The sequence below is a fragment of the Ipomoea nil genome, unplaced genomic scaffold, assembly GCF_001879475.1.
Source record: "Ipomoea nil cultivar Tokyo-kokei standard unplaced genomic scaffold, Asagao_1.1 scaffold1971, whole genome shotgun sequence".
Classification (NCBI taxonomy): domain Eukaryota; kingdom Viridiplantae; phylum Streptophyta; class Magnoliopsida; order Solanales; family Convolvulaceae; genus Ipomoea; species Ipomoea nil.
In genome coordinates this window covers 29,825-48,555 of record NW_017618399.1, presented here as the reverse complement: position 1 = coordinate 48,555, position 18,731 = coordinate 29,825, and the positions used below count along the sequence as shown (strand labels likewise).

The 18,731-nt window shown below is 34.5% G+C and overlaps 1 protein-coding gene across 1 annotated transcript; it reads right to left on the bottom strand.

Moving 5' to 3' along the window:
* Positions 1-3,201: 3,201 nt before the first annotated feature.
* LOC109147017 lies at positions 3,202-9,217 on the bottom strand. The gene is made up of 2 exons (XM_019294655.1): positions 9,016-9,217; positions 3,202-5,659 (listed from the first exon to the last, which is right to left on the bottom strand). Exons 1-2 carry the CDS (start codon positions 9,129-9,131, stop codon positions 3,202-3,204), a joined length of 2,574 nt encoding a protein of 857 aa, XP_019150200.1. The 5' UTR covers positions 9,132-9,217.
* Positions 9,218-18,731: the final 9,514 nt, after the last annotated feature.

The window sequence follows — 18,731 nt, the reverse complement described above, 5'->3', positions numbered from 1 at the left end:
AGCCGAAAGTTAGAAGAAACACTCCACATCTGCTATATGAGACTAGATCTTTGATTGTCATTCTTCTTCTCAATACAATATGTTCACGGTGATTAAGATGATGAACTTGAGAAGAATTATTGCTGCTTAAACGAAATGACACTGAGATCACATCGTTGTGGGAACAACCTTAAAGAGCGTCATTGAAGTAGACTGCATCAGAGTGGGCTCTCCAAGTGAAGGGACTTCATTGGACTTCTGTATGCATGGCTCTCTATCTTCAACAATCCACTAAACATGTGTAGACTGGGTTTGTACCTTGTGTGGGGCACTTGGGTAAGATTATTGTATATCTACCTTTGTACATTGGATTATAATTTAGTGGATTGGACGCCTATGTGATCGTCCCCCAGACGTAGATACACACTGTATCGAACTGGGTAAAACTTTCTGTGTCGTTGGCTTTTGTGCTGTTATCTTTCACTTTATTTTCTCCATGATTTTCATTACTGATTGATGACTTAACTGAATCGATCAGTAATCTCGGTTAGTCGACTAATTCTGTTAATTCCTTAAAACAAAAGGAGAAAATGCAAAATTACACCCTCGATTAGCATAACTCCATTGCATTGATGAGTAATAAATCATCACATCTACATAAAAAATTATCTCCAAATTGGGGGAAAGATGAAGTACCACAACTAAGATATGACATTCTGTAATTAATGACTAAATTAGTTCATCAATACGGAAAATATTGATTATTTATTTAAACATATAAAATAGATAAACAACTTACCTGTGAATTTCGCATCTTGGAAGTGGACGAATTTGAGATTTCAAGCTTTGAGAAGAAAAAAATCTTCAATTGTAGGTATGAGAAGAAAAGAATGATGGTTGCGCAATGTGTTTCAACATAAGAAGAGGATTATAATTTGAAATTCATATTTTACCCATCTATTATTAAATTGTTTTTAAGTTTTCCGTTAGCCGCAGACGGAGTATTAACGCTAGGGACCAAACTCGTCACTTCACTTATAACTAAGGGACTAAACTCGGATACGACCATAACTTAGGCACTGAGTCAGAACTTGGTTATAACTTAGAGACTAAAGATGTAATTTTCCCTATTTCAAAAAAGTATATATTTCTTAAACAATAGTCAAGAATAGAAGGATTTTTATTTATTTAGTTTTTTTTTTTTTTTTGGGGGGGGGGGGGGGGGGGGGGGTATGAATCAGAATGGATTACTTAGTTGATTATGGCTTTGTTGATTATCCGTTGTCAGAGAAATAATGTTGTATTATATGCAATAGTGTTTTCCTTTTTGGTCTTAAAGTTTCTAGAATAGTGAAAGCTTGCACAATTATCCGATCAACCTATTAGAGAGGTTATTGTGGCTCCCTTCTCTGATATGTATGTGCAGTGTAAATATTACTTGGTTTTTACAAAGAGGGAGTCAGACAATTTTTTAGAGCATATCAGAAGCTTCCAGCGAACTATTTATGCCAGCTTTGGGTTCCCAATTCTTTTGATGAAGGCACAAAGGTCGGATCTTTTCCCTTGTTTATTCTATGAAGTTACAAAGCTTTATATTGCTTATAGAAAAATTCTGCAAATAACTTGTGTCTAATCAAAGTTTAAAAGCTATCTTATCAGATTTGATAATTGTTGAATTTCTTTTTTAACAAAGAAATGGTTTTTGAAGATTTTTTGTTTAAAATTGATGTAGATTGAATGATTTGGGCTTACTATATTATCAGATTTGATTATTTTTCTGATGAAATTTTGAAATATTTGTATGCCTAAAGAAAGTTTGGTTGGATAAGAGTATTGGGAAGAGGTCTTTCAATGGCTTCAAATGGGTTGGCTATAATGGGCATAAATGATCGGAGATACTGAGTCGAATTCCATCCGAAGAATCAATGTCAGGAATTGTGATCATTGTATCATGTCGTTACCTAAATAATGTATTTGTACATACTTTAATTTTCTCATATAATAATCATTAAAATAATTATTAAAATTTATATGACTGTTTTGAACGAGAAGTTAAAATGAAGGATTTTGTTTTTATTAATAGTATAAATAGTATAGATATAGATTTGACATTGTCATAGTGTATTATCTTATTCATATGATTCTCTACACGAGATTGATTTTTATTTGCTTCTATGACAATATATATTAAAGTATATTTTTCATTCATTCAAAAATAATTGATCGTTGTCTAAGGCAATGTATACACCATTTTTTTTTATTTAATAATGTATTATTAATGTTTACTTTGTCATTATCATGTTTGGAATGATAATTGTATTATGTTGATTATTAAAATTTATATATATTATTATAAGATTTAAAAATTAAAACAAATTCATGTATCGTTGGGCATGACGTTTCGCGCAAAGCGCGTGCCCGTAACTAGTTATAATATAATTATCAATTTAGATTTTTAGTTAGAGCAAATACCAATTTAAGTCCCATGAGTATTAACAAAATGACAATTTTGATCCACATGTTTAATTCATACTAATTTTCATGCACGGCTATTGTTTTAGTACCAATTTTCATCTACGACTATTGTTTTAGTGTCAAAATTCATCACGTCAGTCACCTCTCCGTTTAAGACATGCCGAAATCTAAAAATTTTAAGAGTATTTTTTTTAATCATTTTTCAACTTAAGATCCCAATTTGAGCATGGATAAAGTATTTAAGCCCTAAGATCAATCTCAATTCGCAGTTTTCCTCCTCATCGTACCTTAATTTGAGGAAGAGAACTGCGAATTGAGATTGATCTTAGGGTTTGAATCCCTTTATTCATGCTCAAATTGGGATCTTAATTTGAAAAATGATGAAAATATCATTAATAATTTCATAATTCAGCATGTCTTAAACGAAATGGTGACCGTCGTGACGAATTTTGGTACTAAAACAATAACCGTGGATAAAAATTGATACTTAAATAATAGTCGTGAATGAAAATTGGTAGGAATTAAAAATGTGTACTAAAATTGTCATTTTGCTAATACTTGTGAGACCGAAATTAATATTTGCTCTTTTTAATAGAGATTGTACACATGCTTCAATTTGGTATCAAATCCAAACTCATGCCAAAGGTGGTGCACTCCATGCAAGTGAGATCTGCAACTTAAATCTTTCAATTACTTGCAAACTCCTTTTCAAAAATATACATATAGAATAAAAATCAAGTGGTGCACTTAGGAGTGGTCTGTAGCACACCACCAAATGCGGGTAGTGTACTGGAAATCTTCATCATAATGTCTGTCTGCAAACAACGCTTTGAGAGAGGGAAACCAACGAGGCATCCCAAGTTTCATAGTTGACTTATCAAACTTACTTACATCTATCAACCACAAAACTTGGAGTTTGGGTAGCATAAGGTCATCTGGAAAAGCCGTAATCTCCTGTGAATAAGAGAAAAGAAGTGTTTCCAAAGAAGGATGCCTCTTGAGCCAAGCTGGCCAATTCTGATCATGTAGTGGATAGCGTTGTAGCTGAAGTTTCCTTAGCTGTGGGGGAAGCTCAAAGCCATACCTATAGGTATCTACTACATCACCTTCTAGCGACCATCTTATTTTTAGAGCATGAAGATTACATAAGCTTTGTAAATTGCAAACTTCATTAAAATTGAAGTTAACTATTATGCTCAACTTGGTTAAGTTGTGAGGAATTATTTGGGAGTCGAGGGAGATCAAATCTGCATCCTGTGTAAGAGCAACACCCTTTAGCGTTCGGAGCAACTTAAGTTTTGCAACTACCGCCCATAAACTAGTGCGCTCAAGCCGCGAGGAACATCCTGATACATTGAAATAAGAGAGTTTGGAAAGTGACCCAATCTCCGAAGGCACCTCTTCTAAATTCCAGCAATCCTTGAGGTCCAATACTTGTAGGTTGCAACAATTAGATATGGAGGGAGGCAATGAGGTGATTCCTGAAACTCCTCTGAGGCTTAGATATTTCAAGTGCTTGCGGCAGGCTACTTGGAACAGGGCATTCAACACCAAACTATTTTCAATGTAATTGTCGCTAAGTTGCATATGATTCCACGTTCCTAAGTGAAGGGCTCGAAGCTTATTTAATTTCCCACCAAACACTAGCAGCTCCTCCAAATTTAGGTAATGTTGGTTAACATTAATGATGGCCCATAGTGGTGCTTTACCCCCACATTGACAATGAATGGGGCTGCTGCTACTGCTACTGCAACAGCTAAGGTCATAACGGGCAAATAGTTGTTCTGTACGCTGCAACTCTTGGCGGTTCCTTTTTCTGTCGTACACCAGCATCTCTAGAACATGAACCTGCTCCTTTGCCCACATTAATACTTTTTTAAGATCACTCTGCATTTCGTTTTGCTTCTCAAACAGAACTTGGACATCTTTTTCATTTTGATGAATATCAGTCTCCAATTCTCTTAGCCTCTCCAAGAGTGCCTCATGCTTTTCATCACCATCCCAAGGGCTTATCCTGTCTCTCACTCCAGAATTATCCATCAGCAGCTTGCTTACACACAAAATCAATAATCGAAAAGCAAAAAGCATATCCCAAACTTCTTGCATATGACGATACCCTTTTACCCCATCAGAGATCATCGCTTCTTTAATTTCTTTATTAATAATTTCTTTCTCACACAAAATGAGACCAGGCTTTACCCACCGCACAATCTTGATTATCCTCATGAAACTGTGGTAGTTTTCATATTCTGCGCCTTCATCCCAAAACAAACAGGCATGTGCTGGCCGGCCATGAAAACCTGGACTAGTGCTAATTTTCTTCTTCTCCTGGCCCCCCAGCTGCTGCCTACCGTAAAATTCAAAAAATTGAGTGTCCATTGCGATGGAAACCAGCATTTTTCGAATCCAAGGATGCACTGTACAAGCACCTACTACTCCCAGACTACTGAGTCTTTGAACGTCACCTTTATAATAATATGGTTCTATAAATCCCAGACGGATGAGTTCCATAATGTTTTCTTCTCCATCTACTTCTTCAGTGATGAAGCCTTCTGCCATCCACCAATAGATTAGTGGGATTTTCTTGATGACAAAGTTCTCAGGAAATGCTGCAAGGCAGAGCGAGCAGAGCTTCAATTTGGTAGGAAGATGGTCGTAGCTCTTCTTGAGAGTGGCAATCATGGGCGATATCAGCAGGCTCTCTTCAATGCACATATCAACGCATGCACTCGTGTTTGATAGCATTTTCTCATACCTTGTGATATTCCCACTATTTATTGGTGGATACTCGAGCTGGGGGGTGAATTGGGAAACCAACATCCTGATTTTCTCCATCCTCTTAGCAATGGCGGATAACCATTTTGAAACTTCGATTTCTTCCTTTTCCACTAAACCAAGCTTGGAATCAGAAGAAGAAGAAGATTCATGCCGTCGAAGCCAATTGTGGGGATCCATAAACTCTCCAACCTCCTCCCCATAGAGATTATCTTTTAACTTGAAAGAAAGCACATCGTCAACTTCTTCTATTACGCATTTTAGCTTGCCTTCAACATGATCCTTCAAGTATTCAGGGTTTGGATATGCTTCCAGCTGCAGCACTCCATTCATTATAGTTATCTCGCTTTTAATGTGTTCACATTTGAATTTAACCAAAGACCTTTCAATCTTCTCGGTTTTGTACTCATACTCCACTCTTCTAATCCTCCTGATACTCAATTTTTTAATATGAAATGTCACAGATTAATTTGACAAAATTATTGAACATATACTAGTGATAGATTAGAATATACTTAAAATCAACTCATGTTCATCTAAATTCTAAACTAAGGAATATTTTAGTGATGATCGATGAAGGATAAGTGCTAATTATTAGTACTTTTATGTGCACAATTGATATCAAACTCATATGATTTTATGTTAATTGAAAGTTAAGCATGTGCTTTTGATTCCTTTGCCATTTCGGTGATTTGGGGGCATTTGTTGTAACCAAGTCAGGTCCTATCATTTTATTGGTTCAGGGCATGTAAAAAAAATAAGCACTATCTAAACTTAACATATATTTTTATACCTAAAATTTAAATTATTTAAAAGAAAAAAAAATACTATTTCATGTCATATAACTAGAAATTTACATACAAGACTCACAAGTTTTATTTATTTATTTTTATTTTTTATTTAACAAATTTACATACACAATAATAATCATAAAAAAATTATTGATGCTTTCGTAAATGCAAAATAATCAATAACGGCATCAGTGCCTTCATAAATAAATAATTATAGTTTATAAAAATGAATAACAATTTAAAATCAAATGAGCTTAAAAAATAAGGGAAATGAGTCAAATAAGTCCCTGAACATTATACAAAGAGGCAATTAGATCCCTGAACTTTTAAAAGTAACAATTAAACACATCAACTTTTGACTTTTGTGCAATTAGACCCAAAACCTGAAGATTTACTTGTAACTTCTTATGTGGCATCATTTGAGCTTGTCATGTATGCAAACTTTAAAAAAAAAAAACAAAAAAAAACATTTATTAAAATTAAAAATCAAAATAAATAATCTATAATAATAATAATAATAATAATAATAAACATTTCCGGTAATGATTTGCTAGTCAAGTGCCGTCCGGCGGCCAGAGAAGAAGAAGGCAGCTATGACCATGGTTGCCTTCAACTTTCTCTCTCTTAAAAAAAGAATATCTTTTCCTTCTTCGTCTCCATATATGGAGACGGAATGGAGACGGAGAAGGAGAGAAGAACAAGGCACTGAAGGCAGCATCGCCGTCGGCCATGGCTGCCTTCAACCTCTCTTTGTTTTTTTTTTAAAACCTTTCCCTTAACGAAAATGGACCCTTCTTTATCTCCAGATTGGAGACGATGAACAAACACAGAATAAGGATGGCCATGGCTACTTTCAAGCTTCAACACTTTTTTTTTTTTTTTTTTTTTTTTTTTTTTTTTTTTTTTATAAATAACAATCATACCCTTCTTCGCCTCCAGATTTGGAGACAAAGAAGGAGGAGGAAGGCAGCCATGGCAGCCGGCCATGGCTGCCTTTGACGGGTAAGGTTTTTTTTTTTTTTTTTTTTTTTTTTTTTTTTTTTTTTTTTAAGTTTTTAAAAAGCTAAATATTATTTTATTAATAAAAATGTCACGTATGATGCCACATAAGAGGTTACCTGCAATTACAGGTAAATAATTAGTTTTTGGATTTAATTACACGAAAGTCAAAAAGTTGATGTGTTTAATTGTTTCTTACAAACAAGGACGAAGCAAAAAATCATCATAATTGAGGGCGCGAAATCAAAATACTTCAAAACGTAGTAAAATATTAATAACAAAATATGAAACATTATTAAGTTAATATGATAAAATGGTTTGAATTAATAGAAAATGCATTATAAACCACACATCTCCTATATTGATATGATGTTTATTAATACTATTTTCTTTTAGCCAAATCAATTTCAATTTTTTTTAGAATAATATTTAACACGATTAATAAAAACAACAGAAACTTCCAAATGTATTAACTTAATAATTCATAAAAAAGCAAACTACCATTTAAATTTTTATTAATAGCTAAATCACAAAATATATTTTATATAAATTAATTATTTAATTAATCAAGTTAAATAATTTTTACAATTCATAACTCATTATAAAAGTTTACAAAATAGCACTAGTTATAAATGCAAATATTAATTACTCAATTATAAATAGATTTCAAAACTATAAATAAATCTCACAAATCAATTTTTTATTAAATAAAAGTTCACAAAATAACACCTGTTATAAATATAAGTATTAAATTACTCAATTATAAATGGATTTCAAAATTATAAAATAATCTCATAAATCGAATTTTTATTTAATAGAGTGTTGGGAAAAATAAATCCAAACCATAACCAATGAGTCTCAACCCCGTACCTTTGCTATAAGATACATGTATCCTACATTCTTACCAACTAATCCTTGATTAAAATATATGCATTTTAGTTACTTATATCGATATATCAATATAAGAATGAAAAAGATAAAAGGGAAATTAAATAACTTTATTTTAATTTGTTTCATGGTTTAAGCCTGAGAAAAATTAAAGCACAGATATAGAGTGCTTTTGTACTTTATCTAAAGTTTAAAACTATAAAGTATGGTAATGGTAATAAACTCTTTTAAATTAGATTTTATTTTCAAACCAAAAGCAACTAGGTAGCCAGGTAGGTCTAATAATCATAGAGTATGCAACAATTAAAAAAAATGTGAATAAATTTTATTACTCAATTGCAAACAGTTGGCATATGAGGCGTATATATAAATGAAAATACATTTTGTGATAAATCAATCATCACCGTGGGAAAACTCGTTTTTTTTTTTTTTTTTTTTTTTTTTTTTTTTTGGAGAAAAACTTTTAAAATTCGTAAAAGTTACTTTTCTCTACATATAAAATTGTATTACTAAATATGCATTGAGTTAACCCTTTTTGCGTACATTGTTTTAAACTAAAAACACAATGTCGTCCAAACACTATATTAACAGTATATTATAAAAATATATTTCTATATATATATATATATATATATATATATATATATATATATATATATATATATACACACACGTGCAACAAAATAAATAAAATGTGATCATAATTATATTGACAAAAATCAACAAAATAAATAAGTCTGGTGTGATAAATCCAATCAGGCTTCATTAATAATTAAAACATTTTACAATGTCACAAAGATACTATATCCATATTTCTATAAATATAAATGAGCATTGACATTTATATTTAATTATTTATATATATAAAAATATCATTATGTAGTAAAATTGTAATCTCTTTTTTTTTTTTTTTTTTTTTTTTTTTTTGTTGGATGAATCAATTCATGACACATCTTTATGGAGTAAAAAACAGTAAGTAAAAAGTGAAAATAAAGATAATATTACTCTTTTTATTCAGAGTGTACGTAATAAGTATGATGACTTCTCTTCATTGTAAAATTTACCATAATGAGAAATTGAAAGAGATAGTTGGAAAGGGAAGGAATACCATTCAATGTCATATAGTTGCTTCATGATTCTTACTGGACATTCATCTAGATTTTCCATTACTCTTTCTCCTTCCTTATTTTCGCTTGCTTCTTGCATACAATTACTTGCCAACATGTTTGCACCTTCAGTTCGTCTCTATTATTTGCTATAGCTCAAGTATTTGAAAGTGTGAGTAGAGGTTTTGAAATAAGTGTAGTGTATATATAACAAAGTAATGTAATTTTTTTTTTTATTTAAATTTGTTGCTCAATATATAAGTAAACTAAATTCTTATTCTTTACTTGTCATGTCTAAAAATAAAAGAATCTTTACTTTGCAACATTTCACCAGTCTCTAGGGGACTATTAACACTTAATCAAATTATATTATACTCCGTAATATATTATATTATGACTAGTACAAGAATAACTTTAGAAGAAAGAAGTGTAATGTATATAATCAAATGGTATAATTCTTGTTCGTTTTTGAGTTGTTATGTTGCTCAAAATTTAAGTAATCCTTATATTCTTTACTTACGGTGCATTTCTAAGAACAAGGGAATATTTACTTTAGATATATATTTTAAACTTTTATTGTGCTTGTGTTTGTAATTGGTGGTGTCAAATTGTTGGGTGAGTATAAACACAGAAGATGAAATGTTGGGGTAAAGTAAATTAAAGAGAGATGGGAAGACTGCACTAAGCTAAGGCTTCTTGTATGTGTACTAATTAAACTGCATTCAGAATTGATAGTGAGCAGAAGTTCTCGCGCGCCACAAAATTGCTTCCCAACTTTTGACTAACTTTGTTTTCTCTCATTTTTTTTGTTATAAAAGTAATACTATAAATGTATAGCAATGATCGATAAATATTTGATTGGATATGTGACCAGAAATTGACTACCTATCCATCACAACACATCACATTAAGTGAATCTTTTTATGGTCGTCAAGATTCGGGAATTAATTTACCATTTTCCTTTGGAAAATGTAATTCTTGTTCGTTTTTGATTTGTTACGTTACGTTGCTCAATACATAAGTAATGTTCTTGTTCTTTACTTGCCTTATCTAAGAGTGATGAAGAAAAGATTTATGAAAGAAAGCAAGTGGCTAGCTAGCTGGAGATTCTGATTTTCTGGGCTGGTAACATGCTAGAGTGAGTTACTAGAAGGGCAGTGCTCGTTTAATTTTCACACTCTGATGAATTGAAGTTCATGGTGAAGAATTATTTTGCCATTTTTCCTTGGCAAATCCAAGACTACTGACTATATATTGTGTAATAATCAATGATTAGGATGATTAGGGTATATGCATGAGTAAGTAATGTAATTCTTGTTCATTATATTTAATTTTTTATTTGTTATATATATACATTGCTTAATACATTAGTAATTTTCTTGTTCTTTACTTGATGTGTCTGCTAAGAGGAAGGAATATTTAGCTTGTTGTTTTCCTTTCTCAGTTCTCACTTTTTGTTTGTTAGTTGTAAATGTTTTAATAATTTCAATTGCAGACATAATGATTGAAGATATAGTTAATTCCAGCAATGGTGCTCCAACTATGTTGATTTTTCACAATTGGTCATCAATTTTTAATTTGGACAATTTTGACACTTTGACTATTAAAATCTTTTCAATGTTGGTCCTTCCGTCATCTTACCGTTATTTAGGCGTCAAGTTCAAAGGTAAAATTGTCCTTTCCATTTTTCGAGCTAAAACTTGATATTGAAGGACGATTGGTTCAGGGGTAAACTTGACGGTGATGACCGACGATGCTGTCGTGGTGGAGCTCCTCATCCGCCTCAAGCAGTCATCATTCTCGTAGCCGTCAAAGGTGTGCACTGTACTCCGCCGCATCCCGTCGCGAAGATAATATTATTGCATTTGTGCTTATCTTTTCCCAGTTGAGGCCATCGCCAGCGAAGATCGAAGCCCACGACGTCGACCAGTCGGAAAAAGGCTGCCGCTCGAAGACCGCTAGGTTTAGCCCGACCACTCCTAGACCGGTGGCGCTGCTTCACCCAACGACTGAATGACGGCAGCTTTGAGGAGTCCATTCGCCTCCCTTCTTTGTCGGATCTAACATCCACTTTTAGATCTCCTTATTAAGCCGATTGGGGATTTAGTGGATGTTTGGATTGGGGATAAAGGGAATGGGAAGGGAGATGGTAAAGCTAGTTTGAGAGTATTTTTTTCCACTTTTGAGCCATCAAGTTGTTGGAAGGATTAGTGTTGGAGAAATAGAATTGAATGAGTTGGTTGGTTTTGTGATTGCAGCAGCGTTTTGGTTGAAAGTTGTGCTTCAAATTTAATGAAGGTAGTTTGAAAAAGGAGTTGCAGAGTGAGATGAGGTCCTGGATTAATGTATGTTCTATTAGCAGGCTTCAGAACCCCTTTCTTTTATGGTTAGTATTGATTGATATTCGCATTGTTCATATGTTAGAATGCTTTTTATTTTTATTTTTTATTATTCAAGAATGCACAACAAGTGTTCGAATAGCACCACTTTGCATCCAATGGCGATGGACTCGTCGGAGTAGCTGCCGGAGCGCTCCGCTAGTTCCCGGAACAGGTATCGGCGGCGAGACTTGCCCATGTATACCAGGTAGAGGTCCTTCGAAGAGGCGGCTCTGTAAGGGCCGGAGAAGTGGTTGTCGTCGTCGGAGAAGGAGTTGGTAGTGGCGACGACGATGGAGCTGCCGCTGCCTGTGCCGCGGCTGAGCTTGAAATACTGCATTTTTTAGGACGACTGAAACAATATAATTTATTTACAATTTCAGTATTTTGGTTAATTTGATTGGAAATGGGTTTCAGTACTTTAAACCCTCTTTTCTATCAATTCCTTTCCGGCGCAGTGCAATGCATTATGATCAACTGAAGAGAGGAAAAGGAACCTATGCAATGAAAGGACAATTTTATCCCTGAACTTAACGCCTAAATAACACTAAGATGATGGAAGGACCAATATTGGAAAGATTTTAATAGTCCAGTGTCAAAATTGTCCAAATTAAAAGACAATGACTAATTGTAAAAAATCACTATACTCAGAAGACTAATGCTGGAATTAACTCATTGAAGATATAATGAATGGGGCAACGTAAAGTAAATGCACACTGAAGGAAAGAGAGATTGAAAGAGTGCTTAATTAAGGCTTCTTGTATACTGACCTACCTGCTTTGAAAGTATAGTAGGAGGTATATATGATCGTGAAAAAAAGCCAATTGGACAAGCCAAGAGTCTTTGAGTAACAAAAGTCGAATGAAGCATACCTCCATTCATTAGCATTAAGACCAGCAATTAATCTTCTTCCTGGTGAGACATAGGCTAATCATTCCCTTTCACTTCAATTTCGTTGTTCCAAACGGAACAGGTTGCCGTCTCCCTGCCTGTTCGTTGGTGTTTAAGAAATTGAGCTCTAAAATTGGTGGGAAAAAAATTAGTGAAGAAGGGAATTGAGATTGAAGCCAAGGATTTGGCCGGTGTACACAAATTAAAGGAATGATTCTTGTCCAATTTGCTTTTTGAATTGGTCCCATAATCCCATCTTTCCCAACATTCCCAGATTTCAGAGGCCCCTGGTAGTGTTTGGTTCTTCAGGATTTTGATTTGACAAAGGAATAGTTTATTGTTTTGATCCTTGAACATAATAAGAGCATCTTTAGTAGTTTATCTGTTTTTTTGTTTTTTCTTTTTAAATTCCTGACATTATTTCTTGTTTTGCAAAAACCAACCTCAAGTTTTTTCTACTGACAAAAACTATGAATTATCCCTTAGTAGGGATAATGCTCTAACAATTACATAATATTAGGATGTGCACGGTTCTAATTCGACCCGATTTAGATAAGTTATCTAAAAATTTTTGGATTTTGTGTTTTTAAATCTGAAGATCATATCAACCCTAAAAAAAAAAAAAACTGAAGATCAAACTGAAAATTAACGGATTCTTTTAAGAGTTCGAGTATGTCAGTCCGAACTTATTTTGGATTCGGATGATTAGAAACTATAAATTTTTTTAAAAAAAATTTTGAACTATAAAATAATAAAACATTTCTAAAATTATCATTTGATCTTTTCATCTTTTGCTTTTTTATTTTATTTTTTATTTATGTACAAACTTTAGTAATGAAATGTTTTAACTTTCACATTAATTTAATCGTGCAATGCAAGCTATTGGTGCTCTTACAAATATATATTTTTACTAAAGGCAAGGCTGGTTTTAATTAATTGGGTTGGAGGAATGAAAAGAAAAGAAAAAAAAAAAGTGAAACACCCTTAGATCCACAAAGTTTATAATTTCACATTGCATTTAAGCTTATTTTCCTTGTTATTTGTTATAATTTTGTTCGAAGTATCCTCATTTGATTCATTTGTGTGCTTATGATTAATTCTTGATGATTTAGATGAATTGAGTGATTTTTGGGGCATTTCGGATGCATGTAGAGTCAATGGGAGTCGATGAGAAGCTATGAAGATGGAGAAACACCTTTTAGAGAGCAAAATTATGGTGTGTTTATTGGTCTTGGTCATTTGGACAAACAAAGGCAAAAGTGGAGCAAAAGAGCAAGAAGTTGAAATTTCCGCACAAATCGTCTACTACTCGGTTTTTTGATCATATCTCTGTGTAGGAATGTCCAAACCAAGTGAATTTTATATCATTAGAAAGCTAACTTGAAGGGCTACAACTTTGATTCAAGAACCAAAGGCTAATTCAAAGGTTTTGAGGGTAAAAACTGGCCTAGAAGACGACCTCAGTGCACAGGCAGTGCACAGTACTGCCTGTGGCCACGGGTCTGGCCACGGCCGTGGCCACACCCGTGGCCACTGGGCAGTGTGCCCTGCATTTCTGGCCACGGGTGAAGCCACGCCCGTGGCCAGCCCTCTGCAACTTTTTGCAGCCCGTTTTTTACCCTTTTAAGGGGATTTTTCCACCCCAAAACATATCTTTCATTTCCCTTTCATTTCTCTAGTTAGGGTTAGTTTAGAATAGCTTAGATTAGTGTAGATTTGTGTTTCCTTTCCATTTCCAAGCTCAAGAACATTGCAAATCTTGGATTTCAAGGCTTCAATAGAGAAGTTTTCTTATTCATCTCTTCTCTTTACTTTTCATCTATGCTTTCAATTTCTCTTCTAATATTGTGTATCTATTGTTATATTATGAGTAGCCAAGTGTTTTGGGACTAGGATTTGGTTTGATTTCTTGCTATTGATGCCTATTTGAGTTGTATTGCATAAAGGGGATTATTTGGGTGATCTAGGGTTGTTGTGTGAAATGGGTTTGTTGAGAAATTTGTGTATGATTGTTGAATCCCAATTATATGCTTGATTTGGAGTGTGTTTGTTGCTACGAGAGTAGAGCTTGTACACTAGCCACACATTCACACACTTAATGCCTAATACGAGAGTATTTTGGGTATTAAGGAGAATTTATGCCTTGTGTTCTTGCTTGGGCAACCTTGGGTTGAATTGCCACGAGAGTGGAGTTTAAGGTTAGGTTGCAAGTCCAAATAGCTACGAGAGTGATATTTGGACACTTTTGTGCATCTCACTTACCCTATGCCTTGTTTAATTCCCTAATCTTTAGTACAATATTTGGCATCTAAGCTTGAATCAACCAAGTCCCGGTCCTTTGTTTTACTTGTCTTATTTGTTATTAGCTTAATCATATCAAACCAACTCCTTATCGATAGGTCTAGCTTCTAAAAGGGTAGTTTTAGCTTGTGCTTAACTCCACTTTACATCAATTCCTAACATTACAAGAGCCATCTCCAGTGGAATGATATCTAAACTCTATACTGTGATTTGATACTTGATGGATGTGTGAAAAATGTCCTCATCAAATTTGGCGCCGTTGCCGGGGATGGCTTGGTTTTGATTGTTTTGTGGTAGTTAACATTGGTGAATGACTATTCTAGGAGACTAGACCATTTTTTTTCCTTTGTTTTTATTTGCTTTATGTGCTCAAGTGCTAATTGCTCAAATATGTATGGGTATGAGTTTCAAAGATCCTTACCACCATTCCAAATTCTTCCTTATGGATACGAAATGAATTGGAATATGAGCCAAACATATGGAGAAATGGAACAACAAGAACCACATCTCAATCTTGCCTACATGAGTCAAGAAGCTTTTCAAGGAGGCACGCCACCATTTACCATGCCACAACCTTTATGGTGCACCATTTGTGGAGGAGCACATGATGTCGAAAATTGCTATACATTGGCTCCTAACTACCAACATTTGTGCCAATTTCAAGAGCCCTCTTACCAAGAGCCTCAACAAGGATTTCAATCCCTTGATCAAGAGCCCGAGATGATGTCCAAATTGATGAGTTTGATAATGCAAACGTCTTCACGAGTGGATGAGTTACAAACTCAATCGGAAAACATGATGGCTCAAGTACAAAGTTGGGCAACTCAAGAGCCGATTCAAGATTCATTGTCCAACGAAGAGGTTCAACAAGAGTTTCCCTTATCTAATGAAGGGGATGAGGTTGATGGAGATGAGAATGTAAGGGAAAATCTTGAAAATGAAGTGCTTGAGGAGTGTCTTGAATCCAACCATTTGAATGAGAAAGAAGACAAGATTGAGACTCAAATTGAGATTCAAGATGATGGTGGCAAGGAATCTTTGCAAAGCACCCCATTTGAAGAAGAAGTTAATGAGAGTGAAGTTGATAACATGCACGGTGAATTTGATGAATGCTCTCCAATGAATGATACTCTCATTAGTGAAGACTTTAGAAGAGTGTGGGAACCGGGAGGAGTTGATGTTCTTGAAAGTGGAGGCCCGCATTGGCCTATATTTGAATCAAAGGATTCCCACTTCTTATTGGTGCATGAGAAAGATCCAAGACTCTCCTTATTTGCAAATGAAAAGGAAAGTCAAGAAGAGAAAAGAAGTGAAGACCAAGAAAATGATCAAGCTCTTGAGTATTATCAAGACCCAATCTTTAGGAAGAAGACCTCATTTGATTTATGGATCAAAAATGGATTTGAGGAAGGGATATTCTTGGAGTTTGATTTGGATGAGCTTAGTGTCTTAAACTTTCAAGTGGTGAAGATGAGCTTAATGGAATTTATTGATGGCCACCACTTGAAGAAATACCTAGAAGAAAAGGTTGATAGAAAGATGGGAATTTTTCTCCTTCAATCCATTGATGGTTGAACACTTGAAAGGTTGAGTCGAGCTAGTGACGTTAAACTTAGCGCTTCATGGGAGGCACCCCATGTTATCTTTCACTTTATTGCATTTTATCTTATTTTTTCTTTATATTTTGAATTTTGATTTATTATGCTTTCACTTGTGCTTTCATGTGTATATTCCCTTGACTCTAGGAGTGACACTAAGGAGTATGCTCAATTCCAAGAAGGCTTCATGATGATTCTTTGGCACAAGAAGATTCATTAGGGGAGTCTCATCTACCTTCTCTACTTTCTTTAAATGTGTTTAGTGCTTTACTTAATGTAGATAGTAGAGATTGTGCTCCTTGTGCTTATTGTGCCACCATTTTCTCCCCTCGTGCTTTATTTTCTTTCACATCGAGGACGATGTAGCCTTTAAGTGTGGGGGAGGGGATAGTTTGGGTGTTTTCTAAAAAAAAATTGAACTAAAAAAAATTGAACTTTTTGAAACCTTGCTTGGATGACTCATTGTGCTTTGCGTTGAATAAATTGCCTTTATATACTTGAATTTGTGATTACTCCCCTTTGTTGATTTGTGGTTTGCTTGGTGGAACTTGTTACAATGCAACTTGTGATTGATGAGTCAATGTGTAACACATGATTGATCTATTCCCTTGCCAATGACTTTGTTAACCACCTAATAATTGAATAAATTATTGATCTTGTGTGTTGTGCATTGCTAGTGAAGGCTTATGTGAGATTCCGGTAATGGTTGTTTTGCTAGAACTTGCCCTCATTACTCTCTAAGTGAAATCTAAGATTTGCATGTTTTGAAATGATTTAGGCCATTTTTATTTAGCCCAAGCCTTTAAGCCTACCCTTGTACACATATGTTTACCCCTAGTTGTCCCCGTTGAGCCTTTTCTATTTGTTCAATAAGTGCTAAGCACCTAATCCCCTTTGCGTTTGTTCTTCTTGTGTTAACCCTTGTCATTTAACCCTTAAACCTTAGCCAAAATATTTCCCTCCACCCTTGAGAGAATAGTGCACTTGTTCTTTTTGTTGGAAGTGATTCTTTTTCTTTTTGGAGCTTGTTTTGTTAGCAACACTCTCTATAATGTTATCTAAGTGTGATGATCTAGATTTATTGAAAAAGTTTCTTTGTTGATTTGAAAAAAAAAAAAAAAAAGAGAAAAAAAATGATGAGAAAATTGAAAAAAAAAAGTCACGAAAATGTTGAAAAGAGATGAAGAAATGATAAAGAAGAAGTTCAATAAAAGTTTGATAGTTTGCTTTGAAAATTGTTCTCAACCTCCACTACTTTAGAGTGCTGTTTTGTGTTTAGTTGTTAGTTGCTCCTTAGTTCTTTGATGTCATATCTCTTCCAATCTCAATTGTGAATAAGTGCAAAGTTCTCTCTTTTGTTTGATTTCCTTACCCCTTCTTTGTCAATCATTCACCCTTAGCCTCATTACAAGCCTAATAAAAGTCCTACTTGATCTTAGCATGCAATCTTAGAGTTGAACTAGTGGGAGTATGAAGGGCAAGCCTATGGAATCTCATTCAAAAAGCCAAGTTTTGCATAATCTCAACTTAGTATTTGTGCACACTTGATCCTCACGTTCTATAATAATCTTGGTGCTTGGTTATTGGCTTGAGAATGGAACTTGTGTGGAATGCTAAGATGATTCTTGAAACAAGTTGTGTTGTGTCGAGTTGGATTGTGGTTTGTTAAGTTGTGCACAGTGGGAGTATGATCAACTTCAGTACTATATTGGTGGTTTAGTCCTTGTTTTTGCTTGAGGACAAGCAAAGGTTTAAGTGTGGGGGAGTTGATAAGAGTCTAAAAGTTTATAATTTCACATTGCATTTAAGCTTATTTTCCTTGTTATTTGTTATAATTTTGTCCGAAGTATCCTCATTTGATTCATTTGTGTGCTTATGAGTAATTCTTGATGATTTAGATGAATTGAGTGATTTTTGGGGCATTTCGGATGCATGTAGAGTCAATGGGAGTCGATGAGAAGCTATGAAGATGGAGAAACGCCTTTTAGAGAGCCAAATTATGGTGTGTTTATTGGTCTTGGTCATTTGGACAAACAAAAGCAAAAGTGGAGCAAAAGAGCAAGAAGTTGAAATTTCCGCACAAATCGTCCACTGCTCGGTTTTTTGATCATATCTCTGCGTAGGAATGTCCAAACCAAGTGAATTTTATATCATTAGAAAGCTAACTTGAAGGGTTACAACTTTGATTCAAGCACCAAAGGCTAATTCAAAGGTTTTGAGGGTAAAAACTGGCCTAGAAGACGACCTCAGTGCACAGGCAGTGCACAGTACTGCCTGTGGCCACGGGTCTGGCCACGGCCGTGGCCACACCCGTGGCCACTGGGCAGTGTGCCCTGCATTTCTGGCCACGGGTGAAGCCACGCCCGTGGCCAGCCCTCTGCAACTTTTTGCAGCCCGTTTTTTACCCTTTTAAGGGGATTTTTCCACCCCAAAACATATCTTTCATTTCCCTTTCATTTCTCTAGTTAGGGTTAGTTTAGAATAGCTTAGATTAGTGTAGATTTGTGTTTCCTTTCCATTTCCAAGCTCAAGAACATTGCAAATCTTGGA